This window comes from Panthera tigris, chromosome C2 (assembly GCF_018350195.1).
Source record: "Panthera tigris isolate Pti1 chromosome C2, P.tigris_Pti1_mat1.1, whole genome shotgun sequence".
Classification (NCBI taxonomy): Eukaryota; Metazoa; Chordata; class Mammalia; order Carnivora; family Felidae; genus Panthera; species Panthera tigris.
In genome coordinates, this window is record NC_056668.1 from 69996038 (window position 1) to 70010973 (window position 14936).

The following is a 14936-nucleotide window of genomic DNA, read 5'->3' on the forward strand; positions in this document are numbered from 1 at the left end:
TTAGAGAGACAGAGAGACAGAGGGACTGGGCGAGGGGCAGAGAGAGTAGGAAAGAGAGAATCCCAAGCAGGCTCCATGCTGTCAGCACAGAGCCCAACGTGGGACTTGAACTCACAAAACCACAAGATCATGACCTGAGCCAAAACCAAGTCAGATGCTTAACCAAGTGAGCCACCCAGGTGCCCCTCCCATCACTCTATTTGTGTATTCTGACAGCATTTGTAATTTCCACCCTGGGCTATAGTCCATTACACTCATGGCTTATCTTGCAGTGCAACATAAGCTCCTGTGTCTCATGCATCTTGCCCCTGCCCCACCACACCTAACAGTCTGGCAAACAGGCTCAGCACATGCCCATGGAATTCATGAAGCTTCACGACTTCACTGTGACTCGTGCCCTGGATGCCTCACAAAATTGGCAGATAAACTGGCTCCATTATCAATCTCTGATCCATTCTGAGATGCAATCCTTCACCTCTAACCTTTGTTTCTGTCTTCTTGACCAAATGCATCCTGTATTTTCTGGTTTTAAAAATACATAAACTCCATGATGAAATTTTATCAAAAGCTTTATAGAAAATCTAATTAGTAGTTCTCTGATCTGGCTATACCTAAGAATCACTGCAGAAGTTTTGCTTTATGAGTGTAGGGTGGGGCACAGACATCCTTGATGTTTCTGAAACCCTCCAGGTGATTCTAATGCACAGCCAGGGTGGAGAACCACTGGGCAAGGTGCATTGTACCCACCACGCTGTCCTTTCAGAGAATTCTCCAGGAGACGTAGGCATGGTATCTCCTTGCAGAAACTGTATTGCTTCTTATCCAAAAGATTATATATATTTATGTTAAAAAAAAATTTTTTTTATTGAAAGTCTGTCCATTTACTCTGATTGGAAATGAGATTCCCTAATCTGGCTTCCTCCTAGTGTGGGGCTGACCCAGGAGCTGGAGTCTCTGGCACCAGGATGCCCATCTTTGGTCAGCCTTCCCACAAACACTCCCTGGGATTCCTGCAGGACCTTTGGGCTAGGGGTAGGAGAGGGGACTGTCCAGGTATAATGACTTGTTATGTCCAGTGTATCAATTGTGTTTACAATGGTCTGTTCACTTGATAATCCTTTTATATAAAATTTTTATTGGGGTGCCTAGGTGGCCCAGTTGGTTAAGCGTCTGACTTCGGCTCGTGATCTCACAGTTCCAGAGTTTGAGCCCCGCATCAGGCTCTCTGCTGTCAGTATGGAGCTCACTTTGGATCCTCTGTCCCCCTCTCTCTCTGCTTCTCCCCGGTTTGCTCGCTCTCTCTCTCTCAAAAATAAATAAATATTTAAAACAACAAAAAAACCTATTATTCTGATTATTCTGTCAATTTTGCTGAAAAATGAAATGTCTCATATCTGGATGAATTATAAGAACTCCATTCTATTTCTCTCTCCCATGTGCATCCTATTTTGTCCCCTCTATCTGCCATCCATCCATCCTTGGAAGCATTCACTGAGGACAGGTTATGTACCTGGCACAATGCTGGGCACAGGGTAAGACTTTTTAGGCACAGCAGGAAACCACACAGCTTTGCTCCCAGCCCTTGGAGAATTTAATCACTGTCTCTATTCATACAGAACTACAGACTTGCTAACTGTGCCAGTGGAGATGGAAGTGAGCATTTATTTGAGCAGATGTGTGTCAACAGTTCTTTATGGGGGAAAAAAAAATCACCCCTCTGTCATACACCTGTTTGAGCCATCACAAAAAATTCTGTCTTTCCAACATATTACCTGAGGTGGGAACTACCCTAATTTCTTTCCTCAGTAACTACTGATAAAAATCATAATTCCATCTCTCTGCTTTTCATATTATATCCCAACTCCCATTGGAGCTTCACTAAGAAATCCCACCTATCCACTGGCTGCTCCCTTCTCCTGAAGGATTGGATTCAAAGTCATTTGCAGGGTGCTCATTCTGCCTCATCCAATTCCTATGTGCCCTTGATGTTACTCAGGAGTATATCCTGAAACCCTTTATAATCCCAAATTGCCTCACAGTCCCCTAGTTTTCTCTCACATCAGACATGAGTTTTCTAATACGGACCCTACACCACAAAATAACCAACAACTCAACTTTCAGTCAAGTTTTCTCTCTCGCTTCATAGCCATTTTCCATCAGGAAATAAAGATGGCTTCACTTCCTGAGAGGCAGTTCCATGTCCGTGATGGGGAGCAGAGGGCAGCCAGGATGGGCTGGATGGTGGATACTCAACAGCTGGCGAGGCTCCTTCACCAGCCGAGGGCCCTGCCCCACCCCATCTTGTCAAGCACAACCTGTACCCTGGGCACTCAAGGTCCCTCTTGAATACATGAAACCATGACTGCCAAGTCTATGGATACCTCATTTTTAACAAAGATGCTTTTGGGGTACTTTTCCTACTTAGTTTGTTCTTATTTTGCTAGATAGCAAGCTCCAGGCTTCCTAAAGTACTTGGTCTTTTGGATGTTAATAAACATTTTTTTTCCTGAACTGTATACAAGTTTATTCTGAAACAATTATTTAATCTATTCAGTTTTACCCCTACTAATAACTGATCTTTATACAACTCCCTTTTCTATAACTGAATAATATTGGGATTGATATTAGGACTGACTTTTTTTTTTCCTATCCTGCTAAATATGCTGGATTTGTAGAGGGAAAAATATGCCCCATCTATAAGGTTATCCCCATAAGTAATGTACAGAGGAGTCCAAATTTAATAAGCACCTACTATGTACCAAGTATTGTGGTTTACATAGATTACCTCAGAGCCACCACAACGTACGAAAGGTTTTTTAGAAAGTGTAACACTACAGAGACTAACACCCAAAAGCCAGGAAAAAGTTTCGGTGGGGCATGGATATAAAACAAAAAAGAAACTTCTTAGAGAAACTGTAGGCTGGGAAGCCAAATAATTAGAAATAGATCTGAGAAGCTGCAGGAAACCCAAAAAGAAACAGATGAACTGACCAGCTGCAGAAAGAAGGCCAGGGCAGCCAGCAGCCATTGAAGGTAAGTGTTCTGGCAGAAAGCACCCGACAGAAAGACAGAGAAGTGCACTGAGGAGCTTTGAGAGAACCAGCACCAAGGGGAGCATCCTGGAGGCCTGCCCTGGTCTGTGCCCGAAGGGGAGACCCTCAGGACACACAGACCAGACTGAGGAGGATTTGCTTCCGCGGGGCCCAGAAGAGCTCAGAGATGGGCTGGCTCAGAACACAGGCCATAGCTAAGACATGAAACCGGATGAACAGTTTACTAAAATCAGGTGAGGGTGGTGAGCTGGGTCAAGTAACCATGTGGGACACTGCACACTTATACCCTTCCATTCTCCAGGCAGTGCTAATAAAGTTGTTTGTGGCCCAGCTCACTGCCTGAGTATGTGCTTGCTACTGCAGCTGAGTCAGTCCCAAGGAGGAACACCGAAAGCCAAAAGGAGGAAAGCCAAGGTTCAAGGCTTCGAGGGGGGGAAGTCCTGTGTGATCCCTTTTGGGGGGGAGGGGGGGGCTTTGGGGAGCAACAGCACACCAAAGTGCCGCCACTTTGGAGTTGCCCTGGTAGGTTCTGTCCCTGTTGACTTACTTGCTGTGCCAGCCCCTGTTTGCTGCTGAGAACCAAGAACAGTATCTTTCCTTTCTTTTAGGTTTTACAACTGTCTATTCTAAGACACAGTCTATTCCTCTCTAAAAAATGAACTCTCCACCTCTCATCCTGATGTGTGCACAATGTCATTCCCACAGATCATTGCCAAGCACGGTTTAGCAGGTGCCCCCAACTGGCTAAATGCTTGCCTACCTGTTCAATGTCTGGGACAGGTGGCATTCCAAGCAAGCTTCCCCAGTTCATGTGTCTATTATTAACAGTGGAATTTCCACCCACAAAGGCTTTCCCGTGCTGTCCATGGAGATGTTTTTACTTTCTCATTGTAGCCTTCCTTGGATACAGGCTGCCTCCCATCCCACATACCTGTTTTTAGTTCTTTCTGCAAAGGAGGGGAAGGAGGGAGAGAGAGGAGCCCCAGACCAGGGGATAATTTGCTGTGTTCCATCCAGATAAGAGCCTCAAATGGTTGAAAGGACCTCTGTGAGGGAATCTACTAGAAAGAAACCAGCTTTAGAGGCAGGCGGAGCTAGCCAGCTAGCTAGCCACTGGCAAGTTGCAGACAGCAGCAGGCAGATTCCCCAGGTCAAAGGATCAGCTGTTCCCTGAGGCCTTTAATTCCTCTGATGCAGCCAAGCTTTTCATTCCACAATTAGAGAAAAGGCCCCTTGGAGGTGAAATTCAAGATGGAAGCATGCATACAGTTAAACATGAGGGTTGTAGATTCCTTCCCTGAGAGCAAACCTCTCTCTGGGGGTTTAAGACCTTGGTCCCTGGAAGTGGGGTGACAGTCCTCTCATTACCTGAGCAGCTCCCCTCTTTTAAAACCTGCTTTCATAGTAAAGTCAAGACCCTTGAAAACATAAGTCATCTTTACATCGTGGCCTACATATCTTAAAAAGAAACATGTGCTAATGTGGAAACCAAGCCCAAAAGTAGCTCAGAAGAGAAAGTTCAGAGTTTTCTGCCCCAGGCTGCCCCAAGGAGTGGCCAGTAGCCCTCCATGAAGACGAGCAAAGTAGCTTTTGCCGAGCCTCTCACCGGGAGAAAATAGTACTTTCTCCCAAAATATGAGCAGAAACACTCAGAAGTTAACAAAGAAAACTTTCCTAGCCTACTACATTTCTCTGATAACTAACAGGAATCTCAGGGTCCACTCATCCTCTAGGAACTTAAGGGAAAGTAGGAGTTTTTGGGGATTTCCAGAAAAGCATATGGGAATCTTATTCTCCTAGGTTCTAGAGATCCCAAATGAGTGTCCTTGACTGTCACACGACCTCTATCCTGTAAAGGGCAGCAGTGGAACGTGAGGAATTTGCTAACCTTCTGGCAGGCGGCGTGTACAGCTCTTGAAACAAAGATATTACGGCCAGATCAACCCCAGCCCACCCCTGGGAGAGAACACAGAGTCAAGGTCCTCAGAGGGCAAGGCGGGCCTCACCCTGGTGTTCTGGACTCCATCCACTTAGCTGCCTCTTTTCTGTCCATCAGCCTCCTCCTTTTACTGGCTTCCTTAGAGCAGCACTTTCTGCTCATGGTAGGAGGTGAGGCTTTTGGCAAAAATGAAGGACTGGTTGAGCAAGGGATTTTTGCTGATGGTATCCTTTGTTTCTGTCCTGATTTCTGACATGAAGAGATGGTTGTGTTCTATTGTTTAGTCACCTGCATGTAAGTGCCTTTCCAGGGGCTGTTATCTGTTTCTAGGGATCTATAAGAAAAACTTCTACCTTTTCCATATTTTTGCCCTTCTTCCCCTGCTACTTCAGCCCTGGGCCCAAGACTCTCTGGATTCCCAGGCAGGGCTGCAAGAGGGAGGTAGCCATTTGTTATGGGAGCAAATAAAGGAACCAGCAGACTGAGCCCTTCAGCAGTGCTGGACTCACCCACCTTTTCCGCTATCAGGAAGTCATAGCGAAGGGCCTCTCGGGTGCAGACAGAGCCCAGCAGGAAGACAAATACGATGTACAGAAACCACCTGCAAAAAACCCCAAAAGTGGAGCAGAGCTACATCCCTGACTTAGGCCAACCCCGTCCCAACTCACCCAACTCAGCCCCTGGGTCCCGTGGGGACTTGTCTCAGAAGGAAAGAGAAAGGCCAGTCATAAAGCCTCCCTCGCTTGTCTGAGGGGGCTTTCAGTACTCTTTCTCCTCTAGCATCTTTTGCCAAAAAAGTGTATCATTCTTTTGTCTCTGACATCAAAGAAGAAAAACACACAAAGTGTATTGGGAGTGGGGAGCGAGAGGCCCCACTGACCTCTAGGTTGCCGGGACTCAGGCAGGGTTGACGGGCAACCCCCCAACCCCCCTTCGTACCCCTGAAGAACAAGTACATGATCTTTCAGGCTTCTCGGTCCTGCTGTTCCTTGGATCCCAGATGATAGAGAGCCAAGCCAAGTGTGAAAAGGGCAGCAGTGACCTGGCTCTGCCCCCAGGCACCCTGTGACCTTGAAAAAGTCACATGATCCCTGCAGCCTCATTCCCATCTGGGCAGTGAGAGGATGGGCCAAAGGTTCCTCCAGGGGCCTCCCAGCTATGACCTCCAAATGAGGCAGGGTTCTTTCTTCTCTTTCCTTCCCAACACCCCATGTATGCTCTGTTGTCTCCATTCTCTTCCCCACGCACAGCCATATTGAGCACAAAATAGACTGAAGTGATGGTGCCACTATAATAAGCTAAGAGCACAGTCAGCATTTGTGAATATTTTAACAATATCATGGTTGAAATAATACGGGCACTTTTAACTTCTCAAGACATTGTCATGTCTACCCAGTGAAGGCAGAGAAGCTTCTTTCTGTAGTACTGAGAATAAAACAGAAGATTCTAGAAGGTCAGAAGCAGACCCGAGGCCACTCGGTTTGCTCCTGTGGGTGGCACAGTGTGAATTAAAACCCAGGGAGCCTGACAGCCTTGGAGAGGTGCAGGGGAGGCAGGCCGGGTGAGGACAGTTGGGGGGGGAGGGGTTGGTAAGGAGAGCCTGCTATGTGTCTTTACACATAGTATCTGCTCCACAGTCTCTGGGGCACACATATTCTCATTATCTCTACTTTCCAAGAAAGGAAACAGAGGCTCAGAGAACCAAGTAAAATGCTCAAAATCACACAGCCCCCCAGAAGCAGAGCTGGGATAGAAATGCCAACATTTCTGATTGCAAAACTCTTCACCTTTAAATTCCTCCCAACGATCCTGGAAAACCAATGGTTAAAAAAAATCCCCAAGTTCAAAATGGAAGTGGGGGAGGAGGAGGGGCAGGAGGCTGAGGAGAAAGGAAAGAAAGGATTCCTCCTCCTCCCGCATTCCCAGGCAGGGGGTATGAAAGGGCAAGCGTCTGAACCCACCAGACGTGAATTTTCCAGCCCGCTGAGTGTTAAAAGGAGAACTGGAATATGAAATAGATTGGCCACAGTTGGGGCACTCTCAGAACAAAAGGGGCAATCCCCTCTTTTGCCTGGGGTTTTCTCTCCCTCTCTCCAGCTGATTGCCATGAGGGGAACTTACTTACGAGATGCCAACAGCTGCTATGGAGCCCAGGGGGATGCTGGCAGCGGGCTCCCTGAGGTCACCCCCCATGTTGAAACCAGCCATGACTCCTGAAAGACACCCAGACAGGGGAGAGGGGTGAGCAACGAACTCCACTCCATGAATCGCCTTCTCTTCATCAGGGCCCTCTCCTGGAAGCTATCCCACGGCAAGCCCTTCCATCTGCAGTTCTGGCAACTGAGCTTCTCAATCTCCCCTGGCAACTAGGGAGGCATCCGTGGGGCATGAATGGGACCTTTGTGGATTGGATGATGCTTGGGAGGAAAGCCCTGCTGGCCACAAAAGCATCTTATGGTGCAGTGCAAAGTAATGAGGGTGAGTGAGGCAGCTGGCAGGCTGCACAAAGGTCCTGTGGCCACATACTGAGCTCTGCCTCTACCCACCCGCCCCCCCCCCCCCCGCCAATTCCCTGGGGAGACTCAGCCTTAGCAAAGCACCTGCTTTCCCCTCTTCAGCAGAGTTCCTTGCTTCTGCTTCCCACTGACTACACTGGGGTTCAGGTGTCCTGGGGGGCAGGTTGCATCCAACAGCCAGAGCCAGAGACCAAAGGGCTCTAAGCAAGTTCTAAGGAACAATCCTGAGAACAGTCTAAAGAACTGAGTCACAAACTCCTCTTCATTATTGCTTCTATTCCCCAACCACACTCATGAGAAGTCATAAATTAGTCATGATGGGGAGGGAGGGCAGTGTGGGATGGGGAGGGGGGACATCGCCTCTGTCCATGCTCACACACAGAAGAATGCAACAGATGATATGTTCTGAACGTCAAAAGTAGGTCCAGCCCACAAGTGCTCTATAAGTCCTGGTCAGGAAAGTTTTACAAAGGGGTGGGTGCATCTCCAATGTGGCCTTGCAGGAAGATTTACATGGGCTTAGGGACAGAGCTGGGTCTAAACCCATCATTATGGATTTATGAACACTTTCAACCTGCCAGTGCCTGTGCTAATGCTTTCCATGCATTTTTTATTTTGCTTTATCCTCACAACAATCACATCAGAAAAGTAGAATTATTTCCCCCATTTTATAGAAAAGGAAACTAGTGATCAGAAAGGTTAATTAAAATAGCCGGAGGTCACACATTTAGTAAGTGGGAAAGCTAGGATTCAACCTCAGTCACTCTGACTGAAAATTATGCTCTTACCCACCCCCCACCTTCTATAATGCTTGTTGGGGGAGCTCAGGTGAAATGGAGTGAGGTGAAGGTATGGAACCAGGGAGCTAATGAGGGCCTATTTCAAAGGGTGCCCTGAATGGGGGCCCCACACTGGGACTGAACATGGGTTGACCAGCAATTAATTCTGGGATTAATTCTGGGACCAGCAATTAAAGACTGGGACTTTATCCTCAGTAAATAGTCAAGGATATGAGTACAGATGTAGCCAAAAATGTTTATAAGTGCTTGTCTATAATAGTGAAAATGAGAAGGAACCTAATGTCTACAAGTAAGGGATTGGTTCAATAAGTGATGATATGTCTTTCAGTAAATACCAGGGCTCTGTGTTATCAGAGATATGTTGTGACATGGAAAGATATTCAAAAGCTATTGTTTCATTTTCAGACGCATATTAGAAAACATATATGGCATGATCCCATTGTTGTAAAAAAAAAAAAAAAGGCAACAGATAAATTTATGCATAGGGAAAAAAAAAAAAGAACCAGGACATGTTTTAAAAATGTTAACAATGTTATTTCTGGGTGATAGAAAACAGATCATTTTTTATATTATTGCTTATACATATATATATTTCTCAATTTTCTACAGTGATCATTTTGAAACTGGGGAAAACTAATTTTTAAAGGGCTTTTTGTTTTCAAACCACACATTAGGCACCTCTTCTTTCCTCCTGTTTCTCTTCTTCCCAAAATCTTATTAAAAGGGTAGGAAAGGGGGAAATGCATACATGCCTCTAAGAGGAGGATTGGGATGGGGCATCAGCCATAAGTAGACGAAAGGTTGCTACAGATGTCTGGAACACAGAGAATGGTGAAAATGACAGTGAAAAGGAAGGAAAAGAAAGCCTTAGAAAACTTCTCTAGAGGATCTGAATAAACCCGAGGAAAACCAGGGCTGTTAGTGTGGATGTTTACACCCAAAGGAAGCCCTCTTCAAGAACTAGCTGTTCTCACAAATCTATTGCTGTCAAGTTGCCTGCGAAGGAAGAGCCCCTTTAGGGAAACAGACCTACACACACTACAGCCAGGAATCCATGCCAGCAACCAAAGATTGCCAGGGGTGTGATGAAAACCAGCAACAAATACACAAATACATGCATGATAAAAATAGAACAACCTGGGCTGGAATAAAAGTATAAATCAGGACACAGAAGAGAATTTTGAAGAAAATAGTAATGAGTAGCTCCAGACACACCCAAGAAGAATATTCTATCTATAAAGCAAGATGCAATGAAAAACAAAAATAGTGCAAGAACAAAAAAGAACCTTTGGAAATTACAAAAATGATCACTAAAATTAAAAATGCAGTAGAAGATTTGAAAGATAAAGTAAGTATCCCAGAATTGAAAACAGAAAGATGAAGGGGTACAAAATTTGAGGAAAGAAGAGAAGAAATAGAGGAAATATCTTACAGCTACAACATCCAGCTAACAGGAGATGCAGAGAGAACAGAGAAAACACAAGAAATAACCAGATAAATAAGTGAGAAGTAAATAATAGATAACCAGAAGTAAATGTCTCCAAACTGGAGAAGACACAAGTCTACAGGTTGAAATATCCCATAGAGTAGACAACACAAAGATCAAAATATAAAAAGTCCATACCCAAATGCATCGTTGTGCAACTTCAGGAAAAACCCTAAATATTTCCAAAGGTAAAAACTGAACACTTATAAAGGAAAAAAATTAGACTTCTCTTTGGCAACAGTGAATGCTAGAAAACAATGGAGTACTGATTTTAAAATTCTGAGGAAAAATTATTTTGAAACGAGAATTTTAGCCAGATTACCAATTAAGTGAAAGCAAAGTTTAGTAGAGAAGAGCTCAAAAAACTGACCTCCCACATATCATTTCTGAGGAAGATACTAAAGCATGTACTCCAGCAAAATGAGGATGTAAACCATGAAGGAGGAAAACACAAGATTCTGTTTGACTCGGAAATGGAGTAGAGTCCCAGAATAACAGTTGTACCGCAGAGAAACCAGAAGATATTGAGCAGAAGGATTGAGGCCCCAAGAGAGAGGCCTCTGAATAGGAACTGGATTCAACACAATGAACAAACCGGACTAACAAACTGAATGATTTTAAGGACATGCTGACTGTATATTTTGGCAACAAGAGAAAAGAAAGCTTATTGAAACTCCAGGAAAAGGGAAGAAGAAAGTCCATGTCTAAATAGGATTCAAGCTAACATGTCATGACATGATTTTACACAACTAATAAAATGTAAGAACAAAGTAAGTCATTTGGCCACGATATTAGGAATATTCTCCCCTAAACGGCACAAGGACCTCCTTAGAATCACAGCAAAGGAAATGGAATTCTAGCTGCTGCTTCACTCTTCAATGAACAACAGCTACATAGTCACAATAGGATACATGTTTACTGTTTTCTGACGTCTAAAAATTGACCTATAGACAAGCACAGAGGACATAACTCTAGTTACAAAATGGAATATGAATATTATCTACCTTGACAATATAAAAGTAAAGCTATGACTAACTGATATTAGGAACTAATTTTAAAAAGAGACAGAGAAAGAAGTAGAACACAAAAAGCACTAATAATTTCATCATAGTACTGTTGAAAAACAAAAATATAAGTCCCATAATCTTTCACTCAAGTCTGGCTTAACTGTTACAAGCTTCAATGCATTTAATAAAATACTTGAAGGGCGCCTTCAGTGGGTTAAACATCTAACTTCAGTTCAGGTCACGATCTCATGGTTTGTGAGTTCGAGTCCCCCATCGGGCAAGCTTGAGCACCACATTAGGTGAGCTTGAGCCCTGCATTGGGTGAGCTCGTGCCCCACTTCAGGTGAGCCCCACTTCTCTCTCTCCCCCTCTCTATCTCTGCCCCTCTCTCTATACAAAAAAGAAAAGAAAAGAAAAGAAAAGAAAAGAAAAGAAAAGAAAAGAAAAGAAAAAGGAAGAAAGAAAGGAAGGAAAAGAAAACTTGAAAGATTCTAGTAATGAATCTAGCTTTTTGAGCTAGCCATTAAATTTGGTAGGTAAATAAGGAAAAGGCTAGTGAATATTTTTATACCAGTTGCAACTAATTTTAAGCTAATTCTAAACTTATTCTGTATCTTGTTATCATAAAGAATTTCTAGTGTTTGCTAAAAAGAACAAAGAAATTTCTAATACTGAGCCAGTTTGCCTTTGAAGTTACAAAGATTGTTGACTTGTAAACTTAAGACCAAAATGTTTTTTGATAGATTTGAGCCTCTGTGTGTCTGTGTGTCTGTGTGTATGTGAAACTGTGTCTGTTCACTTAAAGTTGTAGACTACAGTTTTCAGAGGATGTTGCCCATTCACCTGCTAATAATCAACTTGTTATTGCTTCCCTGATACTGTTCTAAAGCACAGATACATGGGCATTCACTTCCAAATGTCCTCTCTCTGTAAACAGAGCTTTTCCTACTACTATTACTTTCTCTCTTTTTTATTTTTTTATGTTTATTTATTTTTTGAGAGAGAGAGAGAGAGAGAGAGCGAGCATGAGCAGGGGAGGAGCAGAGAGAGAGGGAGACACAGGATCCAAAGCAGGCTGTAGGCTTTCAGCTGTCAGCACAGAACCTGACGCGAGGCTCGAACCCACAAACTGTGAGATCATGACGTGAGCCGAAGTTAGCTACTACTCTTACTTTCTAATCTTATACTCTAATAAACTTTTGCCTGCTGCTAAAAAAGAAAAAAAAAAGCACAAATACAAAAAGATTATACAGATTCCCTTACAATTAGGGACTCCCTTGAGATAAATGAAGTATTCCTTGTAAAAATATTTTACACATAAAAATAAATATGACTGTAATACATTAATCTTAAAACACAACACAGAATCTCAATTTCCCACACCAACAATAAAGAATGAAAGGATGTAGCCCAAAATTGATAAAATAACAGAGATTTGAGAATATTATTTAAAGTTAAAAAGTTAATTTAAGAAAAAAAGCAACGTTAACCATCAAAATTTAGGAAGTGAATGAAGGAGCATGTAAGTAAGCTAAACTCTACTTCTGAACACAGATTCAATAGATTACATCTTTGATTCATCAAGTTACAGATTCAAGCTTATTGTTTGGTAAATATGCAGCTAGCTCCCAAAGTGCTAAAAATAAAAAGTGGTTGCTCCCATGGAGGGATATCTGGTGTGGTAACGGGTAGAGTGGGACACTATTGCTTTATATTATAAGCACTTCTGTAGGATTTTCCTTTTTGGCATGTGTAGGTCTTATTTGTATCAAAAAAGGATATCCACAACCTGCCTCACTCTGACCAGTGTCCCTGAGACCAGATCTGTCACGGAGGCTCTGTTCAAAGGCTACGGGCTCACAGCTCACTGCCAGAACTACCTGGTGTCAAGGGCATCCCTGGCCAAATATCCATGTTCACCTGACTCCCAGACCCCACTAACTTCATCCACTAATACCAGCCCTTCCTGGACCTCCTAAATTCTGACTTCCGCAAAGGTTCCCACTTGTCACCAGGTTCCCTGGTAACTCACCTGCCTGGCCACATTGCCTCCCAACATCTACAATGGCCTCCTCATTCTAGCTCCTAGCCCCTAGCAATTTTATGCCCATTCATTCAGCATTGTAAGATTACATACCACTAATGATTCTGCCACTTTAGTACCTCCTACAATTTGTCACATCATTTTGTGCACCTTCCATCAGATCATTTACAAAGACCCACAAGGACTCCACTGATATGTATGCTCTGTCTAGGAAAGTGATTGATTAAGCCTAATTGCTTCCTGCTTCCAACCAGGTTCTATACTCATAACAAAAGCCCTTTTCTTCACCCAGAATCCCTTACAGTCCATGACCCAACCTTTGATCACAGGTCTTGATAGCTGGCCTGTGTGGGATGCCCTGGGATCCTGGTCAGTGGGAACAGAGAGGATAGACATGGACAAGGCCACCCTCAGGAACACAGACAGCCAGAAGGTGGCTTTTGAGACAAAACAGAGAAGCCAAAGGGTAGGTAGTCAGTAGGACAGACACAAAGCATCAAGGACAGGGAAGTACCTGCTAGGCAGGTCATTCCTGCCAGGCTAATGTAGTGATCTATGCACACCTGTTAGACTGGCTTGCACACTGATACTGTCACTTCCAGAATTTCACCCTTGCGTGACTACACAATTCCCAAGCAGATGAGCACTAGTTCTGGTGAATTAGAAATTTCTCGCTTGCCAGCTGGATCTAGAAAAATTATTTTGATTTAGTAATTTTTTGCCCATGCTTGTCAAGTATTGTAGAGATTCTCTAGTTTGGCTTTCTGTCTGCTTCTGCTACCATTTTAAGATATCACTGTTAATGTTAGAGCTGAATTTAGGGTGGGTGTAGAAGAACAAATACTATTTCCGAGAGCATTGGTGTCCAGATGTTTTACAGATATTAAAGGGAAAAAAAGCTTGGGAAAATCTTGATAAATAAGCTTAGAAAGTTTTTTACTGCTGGACTTACCAGTGCCTACAATATGCTAATTTTCATCATCCATCGCTAAGAAGAGAAATGTAACACAGTGTTTCCCAAAACTCACTTAACAATTTTACATTATTTTTTAAAGAAAAACTATTCATCACTAGTGTTCCATGGAAGACAGTTTGGGAAACACTTGTGTCCATTTTATAATTACTGTTTAATCTTTATACTTTTCTTGGGAGGCTTCCTAAAACTGCTTAAAATGGCTACTTAGAATCAACAATTCTTTTTTTTTTTCTTTTTTTTTTCAACTTTTTTTTTTTTTTTAATTTATTTTTGGGACAGAGAGAGACAGAGCATGAACGGGGGAGGGGCAGAGGGAGAGGGCCACACAGAATCGGAAACAGGCTCCAGGCTCCGAGCCATCAGCCCAGAGCCTGACGCGGGGCTCGAACTCACGGACCGCGAGATCGTGACCTGGCTGAAGTCGGACGCTTAACCGACTGCGCCACCCAGGCGCCCCGAATCAACAATTCTTAAAGCTAGAGGTGTCCTATAGGTTATCTACTCCTACCTCTTATTTTACATATGAGGAAACTGAGGCCCAAAGAGGAGAAGTGATTTTGCCCAAGTTTCAGACTAACTGCAGTACTATCTTCAAGTTTCCTGATCTCAAGTCAGTGTTCTTTCCACTATGTAATACAGTTTCTTGATTTCTAACACCCATGCTTTTCTTGGATTTCCCTTTTATAACCAAGTAGCTGTATGATTAATTTGGGGTTACCTCCCCCACAAGAAGGCTGAATTTATCAGTTATGATCAGCACTATACATTGGTTTACCCACAGGTACTTTCATCACCAGTTCCAAATCACTAGTCTGTGCCTGGACCAGGGCATTTCCCCTCCTGGTAGGTCTTAAACTGCCAGTTCCAGGAAGCAGTTAATTGTTTTACCTGAAACCACATTTCTCCCTGCATCAGGATGACAATGTAGTCTGTGCACATGTGACTTTGGTAAACAGCTTCTTTCATATGGTTTCCTTCATATGCCTCCTGATTTGGTCTTCCACCCTAGTTCTACAGACTTTTAGCATGTTTATTGTCTCAGCTTTTGTATATATGTGAGCTGGTGTTGGCCATCATCTTACCAGCTTAGGTTTATGACGCTAAACATCCAGCGC

At 43.5% G+C, this 14936-nt stretch overlaps 1 protein-coding gene across 1 annotated transcript in view; it reads right to left on the reverse strand.

Moving 5' to 3' along the window:
• SLC12A8 (solute carrier family 12 member 8) overlaps positions 1 to 14936 on the reverse strand; it is a 144349-nt gene that overhangs the window by 33867 nt on the left and 95546 nt on the right. The window contains exons 7-8 of the mRNA XM_042956675.1: positions 7118 to 7205; positions 5506 to 5593 (exon numbers count right to left, since the gene is read on the reverse strand). Of these exons, the coding sequence (XP_042812609.1) occupies positions 5506 to 5593; positions 7118 to 7205 (176 nt within the window). The remainder of the gene's footprint in view (positions 1 to 5505; positions 5594 to 7117; positions 7206 to 14936) is intronic.